The following is a 23621-nucleotide window of genomic DNA, read 5'->3' on the forward strand; positions in this document are numbered from 1 at the left end:
TTCGAGTCTCGGTCTGGCACACAGTTTCAATCTGCCAGGAAGTTTCATTAATCTACTTGCTTGTTTTTACCATCTTATGTGTGGCAGGGCTACACATTTAAAGTAGTGTTTTGGTAGTTCTGAAAGGCACTGTTTCCTTATAGCGTGTAATAGATTATGTGAAGCAACAGTTAAGAGTGTAAGTTTTACCCACTAAACTAAAGTAATAACGTATTCCTGAAGATGCGCACATTCACTGATGATAAATGCTTGTACACAAGTCAATTATAAAAATGAACAGAAAACCATCTGAATCAGTATTTCATGTTACTGATTATCAGTTTCAATCTGCTCAGTAGATCATTTTCAGATCCAATTTGGGAAAAGGGGAAAAAGATGATAATATGAAAATAACAAATGTTATCTTGCAAACAATACCATCAAAGGTATAAAGGTGTAAATAACATCAAAACATTATGAACCCAAAAATAGCAGATGCTACAACATACAGTTTGTTAACAGTGGTATGAATTACATAAAACTAAAAGTGTTTTTCCCACTCTCCATATGAACCATGGACTCTGTCGAGGTGGGCTGGCTTGAAAGCCTCTACAATAAAGGTAGCCATACAATACGTGCAACAACAATGGAGGATTATCTGAGGAGAGACCAGACAAATCTGTGGTTCCTCGAGAGGGGAATCGCTTTTTCAATAGTTGCAGGGGCTACAGTCTGGATGACCGACTGATTTGACCTTGTAATGTTAGCCAACATAGTTTTGCTGTGCTGGCAGTGCTAACAGCTGAAAGCAAGGGTGAAAGTACAGCTTTTATTTTTTCCTAAGGGCATGCAGTTCTCATGTGTGGTTTGATGATGATGGTATCCTTTCAGGTAAAATATTCCGGAAGTAAGATAGTTCCCCCACTTGGTTCTCTGGGCAGGGACTTCTCAGGAGGATATAGTAATCAGGAACAACAAAACTGGCATGCTATGTGTTGGAGAACTGAAAGTTAAGATACCTCAATCAGATAGGGAGATTAGAGCGTTTAAAAAGAGAAATGGATAAGTTGAAGTTAAATACAGTGGAAATTAGTGAAGTACGATGGTAGGAAGAACAGGTTTTCTGAGCAGGTAAGCACTGGATTTTAAATACAAAATGAAGTAGAAGTTATAATACAGGAGTAGGTCTAACATTGAATAATAAAATAGGAATGTAATAATAAAATTGGAATGTGGGTAGTGAACTTGTTATTGTAGGTAAGATATACATGAAGCTCGCACCCACGCAGTAGTGCAAGTTTATATACCAACTACCTCCACACATAATGAAAAGTTTTTTTGAATGATTTCATGATGCATTCAGCTGCCATTCTTTTATTTCATGTAGGATTGTTCAATTTCAAGTATTTTATGGCTGTTTCTTTAGTAGTAAATTATGTCACTTATGTCCTTGCATCTATGACTGCAAGTTAACTCATAAAATGAATTAGAGAGGTTTTATGCTATTTTAGGAGCAAATTACTTTTGAGCAGTTGATGCAAAGTTAAATATCCGTGGTCATCTCATACCGATTACCTCTTTGACTCTTTTCAATGGGGCTCTCAGAATTAATGTTGCAACATATATAAATGGCACGTGTCTGCTAATGGCCTAAACAAATATTTATTTCATTAATACGAAATACATCTCAAACTGTACACATTACACATTTGGAGAAATGGCTACACAATGCCATTATCATATTAAGCGTACGTGGTGGAGGATTCAGAGTTCTGGAACATTTGCACAATCAGACGTAATTAAAACACACAGTAATATCGATTTTGCTTAAGAATGTGTTACAACATGGTCACTTTCCGTCACCATTTGTGACTATGATTGTATTGTATTGTATTATGTGAACTCTGAACTATCAAACGGGAAAGTACAGGCTGGAAAGGATAGACTTCTGCTCACCATAAAGATGACACAGTGAGGTGCAGATGGTCACAACGAAAAGACTGTTAAAGATTAAGCTTTCGGCTAAGGCTTTCACCAGAAATAAAAAACACGCCCACATTCACACAAGCAAGCACACATTGCATACACTTAAGAGCACTTTCTCTGGCTGCTCAGGCAGATACATTAAGGATGGTATATTGCATTCTCAGAAATATAATTCCAACTGGATTTGTGTGGCAACAAATTAACATTTTAATATTTCTTTACATAACAGATGTAGGGAAAGAAACTGTAGATGTTAAGTGTCACATTTATTTACAAAATTACATACAATTTTAAAACTGATTTCAAAAAGAGTCAAGGCTAAACTTTTGTTAAATAAAAGGAGGACTACAGTCTAGTGACAAACATGTAAAGCTTAGTTTGATTTTATTATCACAAGGCATGACACAATAAATTAGAACACTTATTTCTTACAGAACTATTCACATACACATAGCACAGAACAATAAAATTCCTCCATAGAATACTGGCTGAAAGGCACAAATCAGTTCAAATGTATCATAATGACGTGCAGACAAGTTGGGTTCTTCAGGCCTTGGCAAGCGTTTGTTTGTTCAGATTTGAATGTCATTGTCAATGACAATAAGGGAACATTTTTGCTTGTAGAAAAAAATCCTCCTGAAGGCAACTCTACCCTGATATATAGCTCCTTAATTACAACAAATAAATGAACCAAAAGTTATTTGAATTATAAAATCACAAGGGGAACCATTAACAATGTGTGTGTGTGTGTGCTGCATGCGATAAAATTATGTCCAAATGTGTCTTACACATAAATCAGAACAATTTTTTATACTTAACATTAATATAATAGATAAACAATTGAACAGTCATCATTAAATTATTTAGCAAACACTGACACTATACAGGTTTCAGTTTTACCACCCTCGTTCCATCTACTCACTGATATCAAGAATCATTGTCAGTTATCACTAAAAATAACATCACATTCTGATTTCTAAAAGGCGTATCTGCGAGTATAGCTGCAGGACAGTTTTAGTCTTTTGGTAACTCACTCCCACTTTGTGAGAATATATACATGTAACTTTCCTGCACTGAATGTAGAACAAGCTGATTTTTAGCAAAGCTGGGCATCATGAAGTGATAGTTCAGAACATGGAACCAATGAGATTAAATAATGTATCATAATTTAGAGCATAGTCTGGGGATGACTCTTGAAGCGCACAGTTTTGTTCTGTTGCTCACTGGAATCACTTTCTTCTCCTGCATCAACAATATTCTCTAGTGACTGTTCAATGGAGGATGTGAAGCTGAAGTCTGACCCAGCAACATCATTTGTTCCCCCACTTGCTCTGAAATCAGAGGAAAAGAAATGATGCATTCTACATCAGTAGTATGTTTTATTCATACTAGTACCCCCCACCATAGACCAGAAACATTATAGTGGTAAACTGTTAAATGTACAACATTACCTTCAATGAATCCTGCAGAGTGGACACTGTTACAAGGAAAAGTCATGGACATACATTTCATTTAAATGTAACACAGCAAAATGACTTCTTAGCAAATATTATTATTACAGTGCTGACAAATGCAGTATAATTTAGAACAAATTTTAAGAGTTCTCTTGTTAAGTTACTTCTCAGTGAAGAAGTAGTAGCTTCAAGACCAATAATTGCCCAAACTCAGCCAAACTCCACTACACTACTTACAAAACACACAACAGTATATGGCAGGCTGTTAAATGGCTGCATATTGATGTATCAGAATTTCTGTACTCATTTAAGCCTTTCAAGACTTTGTAGCATTTTTATCATCTCACTGTTATATTCATGGTTTTCATTACTATTTTTCTTTTTAGGAGAGAGATATTGGTAATAATAAAGGAATTATAAGTATATAATCTATATGTTGTGAAGTAGTAGTCAAATATCAAGGTTTCCAATAATCTAAAGCAATGAGTGATCAGAAGTACATATACAAGACTGAAAATTGTACCAAGGTATCAGACGAAATCACCTTTGAGAGCTACTTGATATGTGTATACTGTACCTGGTACCTCTGAAGGAGGGTGGCTGAAAGCTTTTTGATACTATGGCTCTTTAGTTTCTCCTAGTGTATTTTACAACAAAATAAATTAAAAAAGATGCTGTGACTTACCAAACGAGAAAGCGCTGGTAGACACACGCTTTTTTAATATATTTTTCCCATGTGGTAATCTTTTTTAATCTATTTTTCCCATGTGGTAGTTTCTTTCTATTATACTTACAACAAAATAACCTAGACTGCACTGCCAGTTATCAGTGTTAAAAGAGCACAATTTTTTTTGTGACTAGACACAAGGGTCACTAGGGAGTGTCGAGGGTGATACTGTAATTTGCAAGGCCAGAGTGTATTAAATACCCAGATAATGGAAGAAATCTTAAAATGGACAGTATACTTCATAGGGGTAGAGCGGAAAGGAAGTGTGGGGAGGGGGGGACGAGAGCAGCGCACACACAACAGCAGAGAGCGGCCAAAGTCCACGTTGCCGAACTTTGTGGCTGTGGACAACAGTTAGGCTCGTTTGCCTATGGTACATCTTATTATATGTTCAAATCTACAAGAGGAATAGTAAATATTAAAACCAATTTCGATCAATCGTCATGAGAGAAATATTAATTCACGTTTTGACCACATTGCATCCATTGCTCCACAGAATTACTCCACGTGACACCAAGAGGCGAGAAGAGTTGACGTAGCTTTGTGAAGATGTCAAGAACAATTTTTCTCAAAATGACAATTGTATAACGACCAGATCACTGAAACTGCTTGCAATAATTATCATTTATTGAGATTTGAACTGCATTATAAGTAAAAAATTATTACACAACAAAATTAACTTCACGCACGTACTGAAATCATTATATTTGCTTGACAACTGCTTCTACTGAACAGAATTTTTAAAAATGTGTAAGGTGTGTGTGGATGTGTGCGACTGTAATTACTGCCTGTAGAAAACACTAATGCGAAACATTATAGTAAAAATGGTCAGCAAGTTCTCATATTTTTCACTGTTAACTAATATTATGAGTGCAAACTGACTTGTTCAACATTACAGTGAGAGACCACATTGAACAAGCAAACAATTAATAATCATCTGTGAATAACTCCAGGGAATGCTGAACGATAACATCAAAAACCACAGATATCCAATAAGTAGCAGTTACTGTCATTTTAGGACCTAATCTAGTTTGTGCCTTGAAAATCACAGGGGTTTACAAGAGGAAATATCAGACTTATGACTAATTAATCTAGCTGAATTCTCGTGTGTTATTAAAGCACACAACATGGTGGGAGAGGCTTCTCCTTGGGCAATATGTTGAACATTATAGTCTGCATAGTTCAAAGGACATGAAGTCCTAATCAAAAAGACTAGGAAGTTCTCATTATTGCATTTGCAACTGATATGTTAACAAACACTTTAAGTCACGAGTCTTTAAAACCAAGAAATAATATTACTTTTTTCCAAAGTCCACATTGTAATACCATCGTCACTTCTATTTGAGTCTGTTTCCAAACAATCTGGTTGTGAATTTACAGTTATAGGTTCTAGGCTTACATCCATCATTGCTTACCTGTCAAATTATTCTTTCTGAAGCTTTTCAGCATACTGCACAGACTCTGCAAATGCTACAGGTGGGATGTTGTCTGTTATCTTGAATGTTTTTTTTTTTTCTTCCACATAGCCTAATCCTTTGCCCAAATTAATTCCATGGGGCTACACTAACAATGACATGTGGTAACCGCAAAACTGTGTAACCCTATCCATGTGCAAGGAAGCAAACTCTGTACATTCTTTCACATGATTCTTATAAATTAGTGAGCTGCAGGAGATTGGCACGAGTCTGGTTTATATGTCCTTAATATTGTTATTTTTAAGTCAGGGAAAGATTTCTGCTTTTCTGGTGTTTGTGCTTGGTGTTTACTCTGTAACTGGTGAATTATAACTGTCAATGACCCCCTTTGAAACAAGGTATGACAAGAATTGTGAATCACATCACGAAACTGCTAGCATTCATTTCTGAAAGGAGGATAAACACAAGTTTATTCTCTGAAACAAAACCAGAGGAAGAGTCAGCAGGCAGAATAATTATCCCAGAACCTATTCCGTTGACCCATGTTTCATCGAGGTAATACACTGTTGAACTACCTCCTCCTCTTGTATCATTTATCTTTATATGGGATACAGTTCATGCTGCACCTGTATCACTTCTTTGAACTAAAAACTCTCATCTCAACATATCTGGAACCAACTTCTTTTAAAATTCTTTACATTGACGAAGCACTTACTGTTGAAGTCAATTTCCTCCTGCATAACTGTAAAATGTTTTTGTGATGTTGGACATTGATCTTTCACATGGAGCACTTTAAAACATCACTGTTAAAACCATCCATTTGTGTTACAGGTTCCTTGCGATTTTGATGCTTTCCAGGTGACACAAAACCAACTTTTTCTACAGTTCCTACAGCTCTGGCACTTTTGTTTACAATTCTCTTGCGAACACCACATGGTTCTGGAGTCCGTTCTTGTGTCTTCAAATGTCAGCAGCAGTAGACCTACTTTCAAACTGACATTTAAAACAGTTATAAATGCAGCAAAATAATTCCCCTCACCTGCTTGTGAAGCACTTCACCTTTATTGCCATCACCTGACCCCCCCTTTTTTTTAATAGCTCTTAGACATTTACAGATAAACAATCACAGCTATACAGCTGCAAGAAAAAAAAATTAAATAAAGATAAAACATAAAAAAAAAGTTGAATGAATAATTTGGTTGTCGTGAAGTACTGCAACAGTGCAGCATACAGGAGCCAGATTCTCGCTTTCTAGCTGTAACTCGCTGCTAGCGGCTCAGAAAGAAAAGGAATATTATTGTCTGCCAGTGCCTAGTGAAGGGGGATGCACAGAATGGCTGAAAATTGGGCCGCCTTCCTACATGATACGAACTTTAGGACATAGAAAAAGATTTTCATAAAAAATGTTGAGAATTGACTCACGAGATTGAGGGAACCACAGTTGCCTCCATGCTGACACAAGTTGACAGCGCACAAATATCTGAATGCTGTGGTAATTCACACACTGGTGCACCTTGTGAAGGTACATCTGTATAAGGATGACAGTGGGGTGGGGGGGGATGGGGAACACACCCGGAAGACATGCAGCTATGCAAGCACATTTGTTGTGATGTGAGAAACAGGCGACTCTGCTAGTGTGCATTTTGACAGCTATAAAGGTGTGCTGGCCTTGCACAGCTGCGCTCAGAGAGGCCATACAAGCATTGCAGCATCGTCAATTGATGGCAGCACCTTTGAGACTCAGTAACTGGCGAACACTCAGTATGAGAAATACCATGACTGCAGAAGAGGGGGCAGGTAAATGCAGGCTCTGTCGCATTATCGAGAAAACCCAGGCACTCCAGTTGTTGGCAGTAAACATGGAGAGGGCAGCTGCCATGGATGAACTGAGTGACCAGCATTGATATTAAATAAGACAAATTTCAATAACAACTGAATCCAACTAATTACAGAAAAAACAGTAACGTAGTTATAAAGAGGAAAATAAGACGAGAGTGCAGGTGAAAACAAGCCCTCAATTTAAAAAAGGTAGTTTTTAAATTACAAAATAGTAAAAAGTTTTGTAACGATAATTAGCTCTGAAAATCAATATCACACCACCACCCTGTGCGATTTTCACAAACTAATTGACTACAGATAGGATTCTGAATACTATCCATAAATAATAGCATATTTTCAGTAAACATTACATATTTTAAATTACAGGCTGAAATACACTTTCCCTTCAGAAGAAGGTGAATTTTAATCTAAATACTTAATAAAATATTAAAAGTACTGGCAGCATTTTGATTATCCGGGGTAATGGGGGAGAGAAGATGCACAAATAATTGAAAAACATGGTTAATCGAGATATTTTCAAACATGTATTTGGAACGATGTCTACTGGATGGGTGGTAGCAGCACAGTTCACAGCCAATGTCTGAATGCTCAGGCGCAGCTCGATGCAGTCGTCTCCACTGCTGGTCTGACTTTGTGTGTGCAACAGCCCTATTGGCTGGCAATCTGTGCTGCTGATCCCCATGTGCGTAACTTAGGTGCTTTTTTAGATGCAGGAATAGTCCGTGCACAAATAACGGTGTATTTAGTTTAATGTATTTTTATTTACTAGCATAAAGGAGGCTAAAATAGCATTTATAATCAGAAAATCCCTATTACTGGAGAAAAAAAAAAAAAAAAAAAAAAAAAAAATTACTTGGAGGAAAAACCAAGAACAGCTATGGTAAGCTGAGAAAATCTGCATGTGTGAGGAAATTCTGAAAAGTAATGCCTCCAAATTTTTTAAGTGATAACTATTAAAGCTTTTCAAATGAAACCGATTTTATTAACATTTTACATCTTTATTATTTGTGTCCACACATTTTCAAACCTCTTTTGCTAGAGGACTCCGAATTATAGTGTGTAACATGGTGACGTGTAACTTAACTACGTCGGAGCATGAAAGCTGTATTTGAGTTTTTAATTCGAAAAGTCCATCCACACATGGAGCACCCTGTTGTTCAGCATAGCAATGCCAGACTACACATGAGCAGTGCAACATCTGCAACAATAAGTTGTCTTTGTTTCACTGTCCTTTATCATCCTCCATACAGTCTGGACGTGGTCCCATCCAATTTCCATCTGTTCTAAAATTTAAAGAACACCTTAGAGGACTTCACTTTCATAGCAATGATGGGGTCCAAGCAGAGATGAGGTTGTCACTGTGTGAACTAAGTCAAAAATTCTACAATGATAGTATCAACAAACTGGTCCCGCGTTGCAAAAAATGTGCTAATCACAAGTGTGACTACACCGAGAAATAAATAGGTGGACGTAAAGAATAAAGATGTAGTGTGTTATAACATTTGTTTTCTTTAAAAAGTTCTACAAATTTTCACATAAAAATTCGAAGGCATTACTATGCAGGACACCCTCCTAAATTAGTGTATAACTGGGAGACGAGGGCTAGTAGAAATCCTTGAGTAACAGAAGAAATATTGAACTTAATTGATGAAAGGAGAAAATATAAAAATGCAGTAAATGAAGCAGGCAAAAAGGAATACAAATGTCTCAAAAATAATATCGACAGGAAGTGCAAAATGGATAAGCAGGCATGGCTAGAGGACAAATGTAAGGATGTAGAGGGGCTTATCTCACTAGGGGGTAAGATAGATACTGCCTACAGGAAAATTAAAAAGACCTTTGGAGAAAAGAGAACCAGTTGTATGAATATCAAGAGCTCAGATGGAAACCCAGTTCTAACCAAAGAAGGGAAAGCAGAAAGATGGAAGGAGTATATAGAGGGTCTATACAAGGGCGATGTACTTGAGGACAATATTATAGAAATGGAAGAGAATGTAGATGAAGATGAAATGGGAGATACGATACTGCGTGAAGAGTTTGACAGAGCACTAAAAGACCTGAGCCGAAACAAGGCCCCGGGAGTAGACAACATTCCATTAGAACTACTGACGGCTTTGGGAGAGCCAGTCCTGACAAAAATCTACCATCTGGTGAGGAGGATGTATGAGACAGGCGAAGTACCCTCAGACTTCAAGAAGAATATAATAATTCCAATCCCAAAGAAAGCAGGTGTTGACAGATGTGAAAATTATCGAACTATCAGTTTAATAAGTCACAGCTGCAAAATACCAACGCGAATTCTTTACAGACAAATGGAAAAACTGGTAGAAGCCGACATTGGGGAAGATCAGTTTGGATTCCGTAGAAATACTGGAACACGTGAGGCAATACTGAACTTACGACTTATCTTAGAAGAAAGAGTAAGGAAAGGCAAACCTACATTTCTAGCATTTGTAGACTTAGAGAATGCTTTTGACAATGTTGACTGGAATACTCTCTTCCAAATTCTAAAGGTGGCAGGGGTAAAATACAGGGAGCGAAAGGCTATTTACAATTTGTACAGAAACCAGATGGCAGTTATAAGAGTCGAGGGACATGAAAGGGAAGCAGTGGTTGGGAAAGGAGTGAGACAGGGTTGTAGCCTCTCCCCAATGTTATTCAATCTGCATATTGAGCAAGCAGTAAAGGAAACAAAAGAAAAATTCGGAGTAGGTATTAAAATCCATGGAGAAGTAATAAGAACTTTGAGGTTCGCCGATGACAATGTAATTCTGTCAGAGACAGCAAAGGACTTGGAAGAGCAGTTGAACGGAATGGACAGTGTCTTGAAAGGAGGGTATAAGATGAACATCAACAAAAGCAAAACGAGGATAATGGAATGTAGTCGAATTAAGTTGGGCAATGCTGAGGGAATTAGATTAGGAAATGAGACACTTAAAGTAGTAAATGAGGTTTGCTATTTGGAGAGCAAAATAACTGATGATGGTCGAAGTAGAGAAGATATAAAATGTAGACTGGCAATGGCAAGGAAAGTGTTTCTGAGGAAGAGAAATTTGTTAACATCGAGTATAGATTTAAGTGTCAGGAAGTCGTTTCTGAAAGTATTTGTGTGGAGTGTAGCCATGTATGGAAGTGGAACATGGACGATAAATAGTTTGGACAAGAAGAGAATAGAAGCTTTTGAAATGTGGTGCTACAGAAGAATGCTGAAGATTAGATGGGTAGATCACATAACTAATGAGGAAGTATTGAATAGGATTGGGGAGAAGAGAAGTTTGTGGCACAACTTGACCAGAAGAAGGGACTGGTTGGTAGGACATGTTCTGAGGCATCGAGGGATCACAAATTTAGCATTGGAGGGCAGTGTGGAGGGTAAAAATAGTGGAGGGAGACCAAGAGATGAATACACTAAGCAGATTCAGAAGGATGTACGTTGCAGTAGGTACTGGGAGATGAAGAAACTTGCACAGGATAGGGTAGCATGGAGAGCTGCATCAAACCAGTCTCAGGACTGAAGACCACAACAACAACAACAACAACAACAACAACGACAACTGGGAGAGGCTATCTGGAGCTTATTTCCATGAAGGGAGGATCAATGGTGATGCCAAAGGAATACCACCTCCTGACAGACAGCAACAGAGAGATCATTGGAGGGAATAGAGGAACTAGTGGGCTGAGGTATGAGGACTGCAGCCTTGGCAGTTGCATCAGCAGCCTTGTTTCCTGGCAGACCGACATAACTAGGAAGCCTCAAACATCACAAGAGTGAGTACGTGACAGTTTTCCTGGACCCATCACACTAAGGGACGGGCAGTGTACAGCGAACATAGACTTTGAAGGGTGCTGAGAGAGTCTGAGCAGAGGACACAACTGAAAAGCCTGTGTCGCTGGATGTGCTCTGTGGCCTGATACGGGACGAAGAGCTCGACTGTAAATACTGAGCAGGGTGCCAGAAGCCAATATCAAAAGACACGGGCGCCAATAACACCAGAAAGCACAGTAAGTCCCAGAGCCATGAGTGTACACAAAGATACTATCGCAAAGTTCCATGTGAAGGTCATGAAACTGAAGGTGTTAGAGCAAGGCTGGAGTAGTGTCTTAGGAAGCGAATGAAGGCCAAGGATAACATGGGCTGCTTCACGAAACCAAGGTGGTGAAGGGTTCACACCCCACAGGAAATGTCGCAGGTAGTGTGAAGTTAAGCTGCCAAAGCAAGTGCCGAAAGCAGACCCCAGGAGGTAACAGAGAAGAGGGACACACTCCATACTGGCAATCAAAGGAATAGTCAAAAAAGAAGACATAGGATGGGTGGTCATGCATGGCAGACAAATGGCATGCATACCTGCTGAGGAGAAAGTCACGGCGGTAGGACAGTGGTCGTTCAGCAGCTTCAGCAGACAGACTCTCAACCAGGCTAGTGTAAAAGGCACCAGTGGTCAAACGGATGCCACAAAGGTGGATAGTGTTGAGACGGTGTACGAGGGACGGATGTGCAGACACACAAACACAGCAACCATAGTTGAGTTTTGAATGGACAAGGGACGGGTACAAATGGAGGAGGGTGGATCGATTTGCACCCCAGGAAGCACCATTGAGTACACGTAGGACATTGAGGGACAGTGTACAGCAGGCTGCCAGGTAAGAAACAAAGGAGGACAAAGTGTATTTCCTATCAAGCATGAGCCCCAGGACTCTTTTAGTTCAACCACTGGAAGAGCAACAGGCCCAAGATGTACAGATGATGAGAGAAACCAATTGTGCCACCAGGTAAAATGGAAATGTGGTGTGGCTAGGGCCTCCCGTCGGGTAGACCGTTCGCCTGGTGCAGGTCTTTCGATTTGACACCACTTCGGCGACCTGCGCGTCGATGGGGATGAAAGGATGATGATTAGGACAATACAACACCCAGTCCCTGAGCGGAGAAAATTTCCGACCCAGCCGGGAATCGAACCCGGGCCCTTAGGATTGACAGTCTGTCACGCTGACCACTCAGCTACCGGGGTGGACAGGCCACCAGGTAATCACACAGACTGTTTTGTCAGTCGAAAAATGAAAGCCACTGTCGATGCTCCAGGACTAAAGACAATCAAGACATTGCTGAAGACGCCACTCAGTGAGACAGGTCGGTGAAGAAGTGCAATAGATGGCAAAATCGTCAACAAAAATGTAGCCAGAGATTCCGGGTGGGAGACAGGGCATCATAGGGTTAATGGCAATAACAAAGAGGACGACGCCCAGGACGGCATCCTGAGGCACTCCGGTTTCCTGGATAAAGGTGCCTGACAAAGCAAAACTCACATGCACCTTCAAAACTTGGTCCTTTAAAAATTCCTGAAGAAAACAGGGCAGACTGGTACGGAAGCCCCATACAAAAAGAGTAAGGAGGATACCAGCTCTCCAGAAAGTGTCATAGGCCTTCTCCAAATTAAAAAAACGCAGCCACAGTCTGGGATTTCTGCAGAAAACCATTCTTGACATGTGTGGACAAAGTAACAAGCTGGTCAACTGCAGAAATACGCGCTTGAAATCCACACTGTGCAGTCATTAGTAAATTACGAGACTCGAACCACCATACTAGCCGGGCATGAATCACATGTTCCATCACCTTGCAAACACAGCTGGTGAGAGAGATGAGGCAGTACCTAGAAGGTAGGTTTGTGTCCTTACTAGGCTTAGTTATGGGTGTGATGGTGGCTCCACAGCAACGTCCAGGAAATGTGCCCTCTGCCCAGATGCAGTTGAACGTATTAAGCAGAAAGTGCTTGCTCGCAAGAGTAAGGTACTGCAACATTTGAATGTGGACAGTGTCCAGCCCTGGGGTGGAGCATCGGGATGAAATGAGAGCATGATGTAGCTCTCTCATAGTAAAGGTGGCATTGTAGCACTCACGATTCGGAGAAGAGAAGAGTATTGCCTGAGCCTCCTCCACTCGTTTCCGATGAAGGAAACCAGGGTGATAGTGGGAGCAGCTCGAAATGTCCGCAAAATGGCAGCCCAAGGTGTTGGAGATAGCAATAGAGTCCACAATGACATCATCTACTGCTGTCAGGCTGGAAATTGGGGAATGGATCTTTGTCCCAGAGAGCCGTCGGAAGTTGGCCCACACGACTGAGGAAGGGGTGGAACTGTTAAAAGAACTAGTGAATGAAATCCAGCTAGCTTTCTTGCAATCCTGAAGAATGCAACGATACTTTGCTTGCCTCTGTTTATAACGAATGTAGTTTGCCATTGTAGGATGGTGGTTAAAAACGTGGAGAGCATGTTTCTGCACGTGAATTGTGTTGCGGCATGCCTCAGTCCCCTAAGGGACTGGACACGGCGTGGTAAAGAGGAAGTACGAGGAATGGAACGTTCTGCAGCAGTAAGGATAACGTTCGTGAGATATTCCACCTGGTCATCACAACTGGGGAAACCTTGTTCTCTGAAGGTCACCAAGGAGGAGTAAAGCCGCCAGTCAGCCTTAGTAGCCATTTCGGTGTGCACGCAGGTGGGGTAAGCGTCAGCAAATGGATAGCACACAGGAAATGGTCATCTGAGTAGGTGTCAGAAAAAAATGGATCACTAAAGACAGTGGGCAAGCTGGGCAGTGCAGAAGGTTAGGTCCAAATGGGAATAGGTGTGCAAGGAATTGGAAAGGAAAGTGGGTGCTCCATTTAAGGCAGAAGAGGTTAAGTTGATTAAGGTGGCCAGCGAAGAGGGCACCTCTGACAGGTCCTGGGATAACCCCAAAGGGGAAGATGCACATTAAAGTCACCAAGTAGCAGAAACAGAGGAGGTAGGTGCCCAGTAAGGTGAAGGAATTCTGTCCTGTTGACATTGAATGACGGAGGGACATAAATGGTACAGAGGGAAAAAGTCAGTTGAGGAAGGAAAAGGTGGACTGCAACAGCTTGAAGATGAGAAGAAGTGAGGGAGATGAGTTGAGTATGAACGCCATCCCATATGAGCAGAATGGCATGCGGAAGCTCAAAGAGGTCTTGAGGACATAATTTTATTTCCTGTACGCAGAGTATAAGGGGATGCTGTGAGGCTAAAAGCAGCCGTAAAACCTCTTTAGGGACCGAAGGCCGTGAACATTCCGTTGGAGGACAGTCATGATGAGGAAGAAATGAAAGGGGTGTCACCTCAGCAGCTGCCGAGTGACAACCTGTGAAGACCAGCTGCTACAGGGCATTGAAGCAGGAGGACCCTGCGCCATGAGGTCCACAGCAGCATTGACTTGGTTGTGCTGTATGTCTGTGGAGTCCAACGCAGAAAAACGGTTGGTGATGCGCAGCGACGACACGGAGGCTAGCTGGGCTAAGGCATCACGTGGCAACACTGTCAAAGAGAATCTTTGAGTTAGTGAAGGAAAAGACCTTTGGTGGACTTCTTCAAGCCTTTCCGGCTACAGGAAGACCCGTGTGTTGGTTGGCTTGAGGGACGTAGGGAGTCTTTACGGGAGTACTACTCCTGTCCTTTCCGGCCTATCAATTGTGAAGCTGGTGGCTTCGCCCTAGACGCAAGAGTTTGATTGCTTGTTGCACAGCTGGATGGGGGGATGGCGACGTTACCTTGACACTGGGCAATTTCTCAACCTCAGAGCTGAATTTGAGGTCGCGCGTCTGTGTGGCCATGACCTTCATGTAGCAAGAACAGAATTGTAAGTGCCAGACGGGAGAACGCAGGGTTTGCAACTAGCCCATAATTTGTGAGCAACTTTTTCCTTTACCCAGATCTCCTGGACAGCCTGCTCAACAAGATACATGAGACAATCCTGAGGGGAGGGGGCATGGCCACCATTGCAGTTGATCCAGTGGGGAGGAGGAGGCGAACAATCGCCCTCATGCACAAGTTACCCATTTGGCTGGGTGTCGACAAGAAGTTCTAGTGCAGTTGAAACAATGACACCGGTAGTAGCGTATCTGGTTCTCAATGTACAGGCGGACTGTGATAATTTTGTAGCCTGCTTTGATCTTGGACGGAAGCACCACTCTATCAAAAGTGAGAAAGAGAGTGCATGTGGGCACTAAGGAGGAATCTATCTTTTTCATTATACGATGGGCGGCAATGATACACTGATCAGAGAGGTAAGATTGTATTTCGGCCTCTGTCAGACCGTCGAGCAGCCTGGTGTAAATTACACCACAGGAAGAATTCAAAGTTCTCTGGGCCTCGACATGAACAGGACAGCTGTGGAGAAGCGATGCAGCAAGCAGTTAGTTGTTGTGCTAGCGAATCTGAAGTACTCTCCAAAAGCAAAGAGCCATTTCGTAAACGAGGGCAAGATTTCACAGGGCCAGCAAAAGCATCAACATCTTTCTGAATAATAAATGGATTTACCATCGTGAAGGACTGTCCGTCTTCAGCACATGAAACCACAAGGAACTATGGTGCAGTTGGAAGGGTTTTTGAATCGATAGCCTCATTCTGTTTACGTTTCGTAGATGTTGACTGTGAATACGATTGACTCATTGTGAGAAATTCCCCAATTATTGCCAGCATCTGCGATGGCATGCTCCTCCCAACTGGGAGCCCCTTTCACAAGGGAGCACATCCGCCTTAGGCTTTTTTTCACACTCGGGTCACACCTCCTCAATACCTGACAGAGGGACCAATTGGCAATTTGAGAAGATAGCAGCTCAGGCAATCGCAGGGGGTATGTGCGAACCCTACCTGTCAACCCAGGGCTGGGAATTACGCGTTACCCAGTCAACCGTTATGCACCAGATGCATGGGTCAGCCATCAGGAGTGCACAGGGAAGAAAAAGAGGAACCTCAAAACACCAAAGTGGACAAATGAGAGGAGAAGGGAAACAAAGAAAGGAGAGGGAATGAAAAACAGTGGTGAGACTGTTCTTATGTCAACAATAGATAATGTGGAACATTCCCAATAACATGCCAGACATTTTCCCCAAGGGAGGGTATGTAATCCCTAACATGCATCTGAATTGTGTGGTGAATTATCAGACCGTTTCTATTATTTTCCTGTCACTTTATAATTGCTTCTACTCATCATCCTTTTCCTGAAGGCCAATTAAGCACTGCATTCAAGCATTATATTTACACTGTCTCCAATACTGCTTCAACTGTTCCTCTTTTTCTTTATTCTATCACTCTGTCCATTTTCTTCCCTGTCCTTTTGGAAATGTTGTCCTCCAACCTCCTAATTTTGTTTCTATATTTTGTTCTGTCTTCAGTATCTCGCTAATTCACACCTGTTCGTTCCAGGTCTTTTAAATTTTTAAAATTGTACTCAGTTTTTTTGTCAGTTTGCTAGGAATCATTCTTTGGATGTACCTGTAGAACATTGGTCTTATCTTCCTCACTCTGTCCAACTTTTTCTACACGACTTTATACTTCGGTGTGACTCCTTAAGTTAAACATTCTACTACTGTACTGTTTTCTAGGATCTTCCTCACAGATTTGCTGTCTTTTCCATGATTTATTCACTTATTTTTATTGATTCTAAAATTACTGTTGCTGATGCAGTTGTGCATTCTGGTCACATTACTGTCTTGTAATGATGAAGATTCGCATTCATAGATATTTTTAATTATAAGCATCTTTTTTTAAACGACTTGCTACATCAGTCTGTCTTAATCTTGCTCTGATAGCTTCTCCTAGATACTTAAATTTGCCTATCATTCTGGTGTTTCTATAATTTGTGCTATATTTTGATAATGCAGTCTTGTTTGTCATTCTCTCTCTCTCAAAAAAAGAAGAATTTTAGTCCTTTGACTGTTTGTTTTTCTGAGTTTCTATCTCCTTTTGTGCTAACTCTATATTATCTGTCAAAATTTCTATTACATACACACACACACACACACACACACACACACACACACACACACACACAAATCAATTTTGAGATTCACTTTTTCCCAATTAATTTGTATACTACTTTTGTGTTAGATTCTGCCAATGTCCTCCTTCATTCTCTAACCAATTTTCTACATTCACAATTGCCTCTACTACTATACAGGTTTACACACCACATTCTATTTCTTTAGCTCCGAAAAGGGGAGCATTTGGTTACGATTATCCAATCAACTCACTTTTTTTTGCTATCATTTTCAGACTGCAAACTATTTTGGGAAGACAGAGCAGAATACATCGATTCCTAGTAGGTCATTTCAGTGCATTTCATGTAACACTACGTACCTGTCTTGTGAAGTAGTAGTAGTAAGACTGGAAGAACTGCCGAGCAAATCTGTTTGAAAGGTGAGAGCAGCTTCCAAATGAATGAGTTCTACTCCACTGCTGGATACGCTAGCTAAACAAACTGCATCAAGCCTGTTTGTCTGTCCTGAAAACACAAAGGAATATCCTCTAAAATCAAAACAGCTAATAACATTCAGTGAGTAAAATTAAAAGATTCAAGGGAGAAACTCACCCAGGAACCGTGGATTGCTGAAGTAAATAAACCTCTGCTCTGGATAATTTATTATTGTCGAATCATCAGGATCATCTTTGGAGCGTCTGAAAGACGCATGTGATAATCTCATAACTTCAACACAACCAAAGTGGAAAATAAATAAATATGGCTTGCAGAAACCTGTCAACAGAGAATTTAATTCATTTATTTATTCTCCATAGACAAGGACAAGATTTATTTTGGATTGTGGGCATATGTTTACATTCACAACTTTGTGGAAACAATAACAGAATTTCAACACATCAATTACTTTGAAATAATGTGGTGCATGAAGATAATTACTCCTCTGAGAAGAATTCCCTAATACTCAAAAAGCACTTATTAGTAACAAACCCCCTTCAGTGTCACTTCTATGCAGCTTAATTACAAAAATTTTAAGTATGGTACATGTTTTTATATAATTTGATCCCCTTGTAATAGGTGTGGTTTTTGACGACTTTTGTGCTATGCCTTGTCACAGTATTTCCTAGTGTTTTTTGAATGATTTCATGATGCCTTCATATGCCATTCTCTTTCGTGTACGACTGCTCAATGTCGGCATTAGGCCATTTTCAAGTATTTAAAATGGAAGCATTGTACATTAGTGACACGGTGATTTTGACATAGGAACAAGTCATATACACAGATATACTAGGCACATTATAACTTACTTTATGGATGATTCTTTCATAGTATATTATGCCATTATGTCCTTGCATATAATTGTCATGAAATAAATTAGAAAGGTGTTTTGCTATTTTAGGAGCATGTTACTTAAAACAGTTGTCCCTTCCCTAGTGTTACAAATACACTATATGATCTAAAGTATCCAGACACCTGGCTGAAAATGACTTGCAAGTTTGTGGCACCTCCATCGGTAATGCTGGAATTCAATATGGTGTTGGCCCACCCATTAGCCTTGATGACAGCTTCTACTCTCGCAGGCATACGTTCAATCAGGTGCAGGAAGGTTTCTTGGGGAATGGCAGCCCATTCTTCATTGGGTGCTGCAATGAGGAGAGGTATCAATGTTGATCGGTGAGGCCTGGCATGAAGTCGGTGTTCCAAAACATCCCAAAGGTGTTCTATATGATTCAGGTCAGGACTCTGTGCAGGCCAGTCCATTACAGGGATGTTATATTCGTGTAACCAATCCACCATTGGCCTTGTGTTATTAACAGGTGCTCGATTGTGTTGAAAGATCCAATCGCAATCCCCGAATTGCTCTCCAACAGTGGGAAGCGAGATGGTGCTTGAAACATCATTGTAGGCCTGTGCTATGATAGTGCTACACAAAACAACAAGGAGTGCAAGCCCCCTTCCTGACAAATATGACCACATCACAATACGACCTCCTCCGAATTTAACTGCTGGCACTACACTCACTGGCAGATGGCTTTCACTGGGCATTCGCCATACACCACACCCTGCCATTCGATTGCCATATTGTGTACCATGATTTGTCATTCCCCACAACGTTTTTCCACTGCTCAATCATACAATGTTTACACTCCTTACACCAAGTGAGGCTTCATTTGGCATTTACCAGTGTGATGTGTGGCTTATGAGCAGCTGCTCGACCGTGAAATCCAAGTTTTCTCACATCTCACCTTCATAGTACTTGCAGTGGATCCTGATACAGTTTGGAATTCCTGTGTGATGGTCTGGATAGATGTCTGCCTATTACACATTATGACCCTCTTCAACTGTCGGCGGTGTCTCTCAGTCATCAGACGAGGTCGGCCTGTGTGCTTTTGTGCTGTATGTGTCCTTTCACGTTTCCACTTCACTATCACATTAGAAACAGTGGACCTGAGGATGTTTAGCTGTGTGGAAATCTCGTGCACAGACGTATGACACAAGTGACACCCAATCACTTGACCACGTTTGAAGTCCATGAGTTCCACAGAGTGCCCCATTCTGCTCTCACGATGTCTAATGACTACTGAGGTCACTGATATGGAGTACCAGGCAGTGCATGGCACCTAATATGAAAAACTTATGTTTTGGGGGGTGTTTGGATACTTTTGATTACATAGTGTATGTACAACTTTGATTAACAGTAATGGAAATTCCCTGATGGAGCAATACATAAAGTAAGGGAAGAGCAACCATTTACCTATAGCAGACCTAAGAGTACAGCACACACAAACATGAAAGAAAACAGCATTAACACTGGTTTTTGAGCTCGTGCCACTCCAGTGGCCATGGCAAGACTGTTTGTTAATACAATTGGTACCACTGCACATATTTTGAAATGTATAATAATGGCATTTAATCCGGGTACCTTCTATTAGGGATGGCGGACATTGCTGAAACAACCGATTTTTGGTTATATCAGTTTTTTTTTTTTCCCACATCAGTTGAACCCGACTGTTAAAACTGCTCACAATAACCAATTTCTGAAATAACCGATTTTCCATTTTTTATTCTTATTATTTCCATAAGAGATGTAGAAACTGAAGAAAAACAGAAAATTTTGACACACTTGGGTTCAAGATACACAGAATCAAAATATTAAATTAAACAGGCAAATAAAAAAAAAATGTAGTCTGTCCATTGTTCACTGCCTTCCTCGAAAAAAGTGGTAAGCGGTTGAATATTTAAAAAAATCACCAATATTCTTCTATTGATTCTACCTTGTTGAAACTCTACTAAAAAATCATCTTGTAATTGGGTATCATAACACTATTTGGGCATCATTACGAATAGTCAATGCTAAAGGGTGAAAACTAAGGCTGTAGAATCCCCCCCCCCAAAAAAACCCTAGAGTTTTGTATACCTCTAAGTATTGTTTGTATGCCGTGCAAAATTCATCGAAGACACACACTTATTTATGAAGAAAAGTCTACCTTTGGCAGCAAGTGCAGCCAATAGTAAGTGAAAAAAAAGATGAAATTTCACATGTAAAAAAATATTACTTTGTTATGTTTTTGAATTTCCACTGCTATCAGCTAATCCTGAATCCTCCCTGGTCATGCTGACAAAGTATTACGAAATTATTTGAAAAGTATAGACAGTGGAAATTAAAATGTCCTGTGGCGCATGCCCTGTTCCAAGTTGGCCTGTTTGACATTCTACCCCCCATAAGGGCATGTTAGAAATACTGTCTCTAATTTTCACAAAATTGCTGTCTTGTTTCAATCACTGCACAGCACCACGTCCACTTTTCTAGACGACACTCTTCTTGTTTGCAATGTTTTACTTCTTGCTGTCATAAAAGCATCGGAAGAGTATAGAATACTGTGGACCCATTTACGTCATGTTACCTTTGCCTTCTGCTAGCTATCTTTGGCAGCTGATATTGTCTGTCGTGCAGAAATATAAACATTTCAGTTCTGCTGTTAGTGTGAGAATTACGACTGTGTGAAAGCTTTTTTTGTATTATTTACCATTTAAAATGACAAGATATAGTGGTAAAGCATTTTGGAAAGTGGCTAATGCTCGCCATTTACATGTGAATAAATAGTTGCTACAAGTGAGTCAACATAATTCAGCGGAAGATAATTGTGAAGCTAAGATGATGAGCAGTTCACAGAAGAAACTTTGAGCTGGTGTACAGTTTCAGTCCACTAAAGAAAAAGTGAATAGTGGTTTTAGAATAATTGATTTAGAAATTATGTATTCTACTATTAGAAATTCATGTGCATGGGCAATAAATCTTTGAGATTATTTGACAGCAATGACAGATGGTATTGTGTGTAGTATGCACTTGTTTTGAGACAGCTGTCAAACTGACATTCAGTCCTAAACACCAATTGCTAAGAACTGGGTGTATGAAGCCAACATAAGATACCGATATGGGATGAGATGTGTTGGTGTTGGAAGGGACGGTGGCAATTTGTTTTGTGCAATAATGAATATGCCATCTCTACCTGACTCGTACTCAACACTAAACAACCATCTTCTGAACACCTCGGAAACAAAATGCAATAGCACTTTGTCAGCAGTAGTGAAGCAGTGAAAGAGGCAGTTTTATTTAACAAAGACATTCAGACAGAAGTAAATGATCCTTCGCCTTCTATAGACCTATGTAGTTCACAGATGAAAAGGGGCCGCACCTCCTTACATGGTGTTTCATCAGTTATAAATGTTGACACAGGAAAAGTTTTTGGATTTGCAGGTGATGTCCACATAATGTTCTATTTGTAAACAGAGGAAACCATTAGACAATAAGGAAGAAGAGAGACAATGGCAAATAAAACAGAAAATAATTTGCAGCAAGAATTATGATGGTTCTAGTGGTGGCATGGAGCAAGCAGGAATAATATTAATATTTCATTGGAGCGAAATGAGGCATGGAGTTAGATATGTGAAATATCTTGGTGATGGAGATTCTAGTGCTTTTAAATCTGTTGTAGAAAGCAAGCCACATAGAAATGGATGCAACATTGAAAAGCTAGTGTGTATGAGTCACATTCATAAGAGGATGGGCAGGAAAATTCTGAAACTGAAATGAGAACAAAAACGTGTAAAACTCAAAGATGGAAAGCCACTGGGTGGGCCACAATGCCTGACTGACAATTTGCAAATATATTATGGCAAAGCAATAATGCAAAACACTGGAGATTTGAAGGCAATGCAGAAGGCAGTGTGGTCAATATTTTTTCACGAGTTTTCAGCTGATGAGAAGCCACTACATGAATTGGGTGATATATCCTGGTGCAAATATAAGAAGGCAAAAACAAGAAACAAAACCTATTCACATAAACACAGTCTTCCTGAAGCAGTCTTAAACACCATAAAGCCAACATTCCAGTTTCTAGCTCATCCAGATTTGTTAAACAAATGTACCCGTGGTGGAATACAAAACCTGAATGAGAGCTTCAACAGTCCCATTTGGAAGAGGTGCCCAAAAACAACATTTAGCTCATCTACTGTTGTTAAAATTGCCACATATGATGCATGTCTGGTGTTTAATGATGGTAACATTGGAAGAATAAGAACTCTTACTAGATTAGGAATTGCTGCAGGTTTCTTCACTGAGAAGCTATTGAAGAAGATGGATACTGCAGGTGTTGGGCATTCTGAACTGACTGTGAAGGATATAGCCAAAAGGGTATGCCAGAAACACCAGATAAAAAGGAAACAAGTACACGAAGAGCAAGAAGACAAATGTATGGTTATGGTCAACATTAAGGTACTAGTTTATGGTGAAAATCCTTATAAAATCTTATGACCATTTCCTAGAACTTTCATTTTTCAATGTATAAGGAAAATTTCCACCTGAACCACTGGAGATAGCAAAGTGAAATTTTCTGCAGACTTTGTTCATAGTATAACACAACTTCCTGTGGTACCAATTTTTTCTAAGTGTATTTTTGTCAAAATTATTTACTTTTCTGTGGAATTGAAATTGCTTTGTTTCATACGCATTTTTTTTAAAAATAAATATTAAGAGCTTTAAACTGATATTAAAAAACTGTTCCACACATTTGCTTATCTGATTATTAAGAATTACCTACCACAGTATGAAAGTTTTAAGTAAAGTAATTTTTGTGAAAACATTCCTTGTGTGATAGCATGTGTTGCGAAAATTTCCAACACTGCCACGATCAAATTTTTTGAGAAAAAACATTTGAAAAATTCCAGAATGTAGCCCATAACATAATTACCTCACGTGCAAAATTTTGGTTCTATTATCTTTCAAACACAAAAAACTGTGTTAGATTATGTAAACACATCCATTTTCTCCTATGTCCCCCCTTAAGGTCTACAACACAATAAGAGCAGAGAGTTACTCCATTAAGGCAAAAAAGGCATCCTCCCTGCATGAACAGAGTCATACAACAACAAGAGAAAACAGTGGGTCAGATTAACAA

General features: G+C 40.0%; 1 protein-coding gene across 1 annotated transcript in view; it reads right to left on the reverse strand.

Annotated features, from left to right (window-relative positions):
* Window positions 1-2218: 2218 nt before the first annotated feature.
* Window positions 2219-23621, reverse strand: part of LOC126418654 (citron rho-interacting kinase) — a 227854-nt gene continuing 206451 nt past the window's right edge. Inside the window, 3 exon segments of the mRNA XM_050085532.1 lie at window positions 2219-3296; window positions 17547-17691; window positions 17779-17940. Of these exon segments, the coding sequence (XP_049941489.1) occupies window positions 3134-3296; window positions 17547-17691; window positions 17779-17940 (470 nt within the window). The 3' untranslated portion in view covers window positions 2219-3133.

Source organism: Schistocerca serialis, chromosome 9 (genome assembly GCF_023864345.2).
Source record: "Schistocerca serialis cubense isolate TAMUIC-IGC-003099 chromosome 9, iqSchSeri2.2, whole genome shotgun sequence".
Classification (NCBI taxonomy): domain Eukaryota; kingdom Metazoa; phylum Arthropoda; class Insecta; order Orthoptera; family Acrididae; genus Schistocerca; species Schistocerca serialis.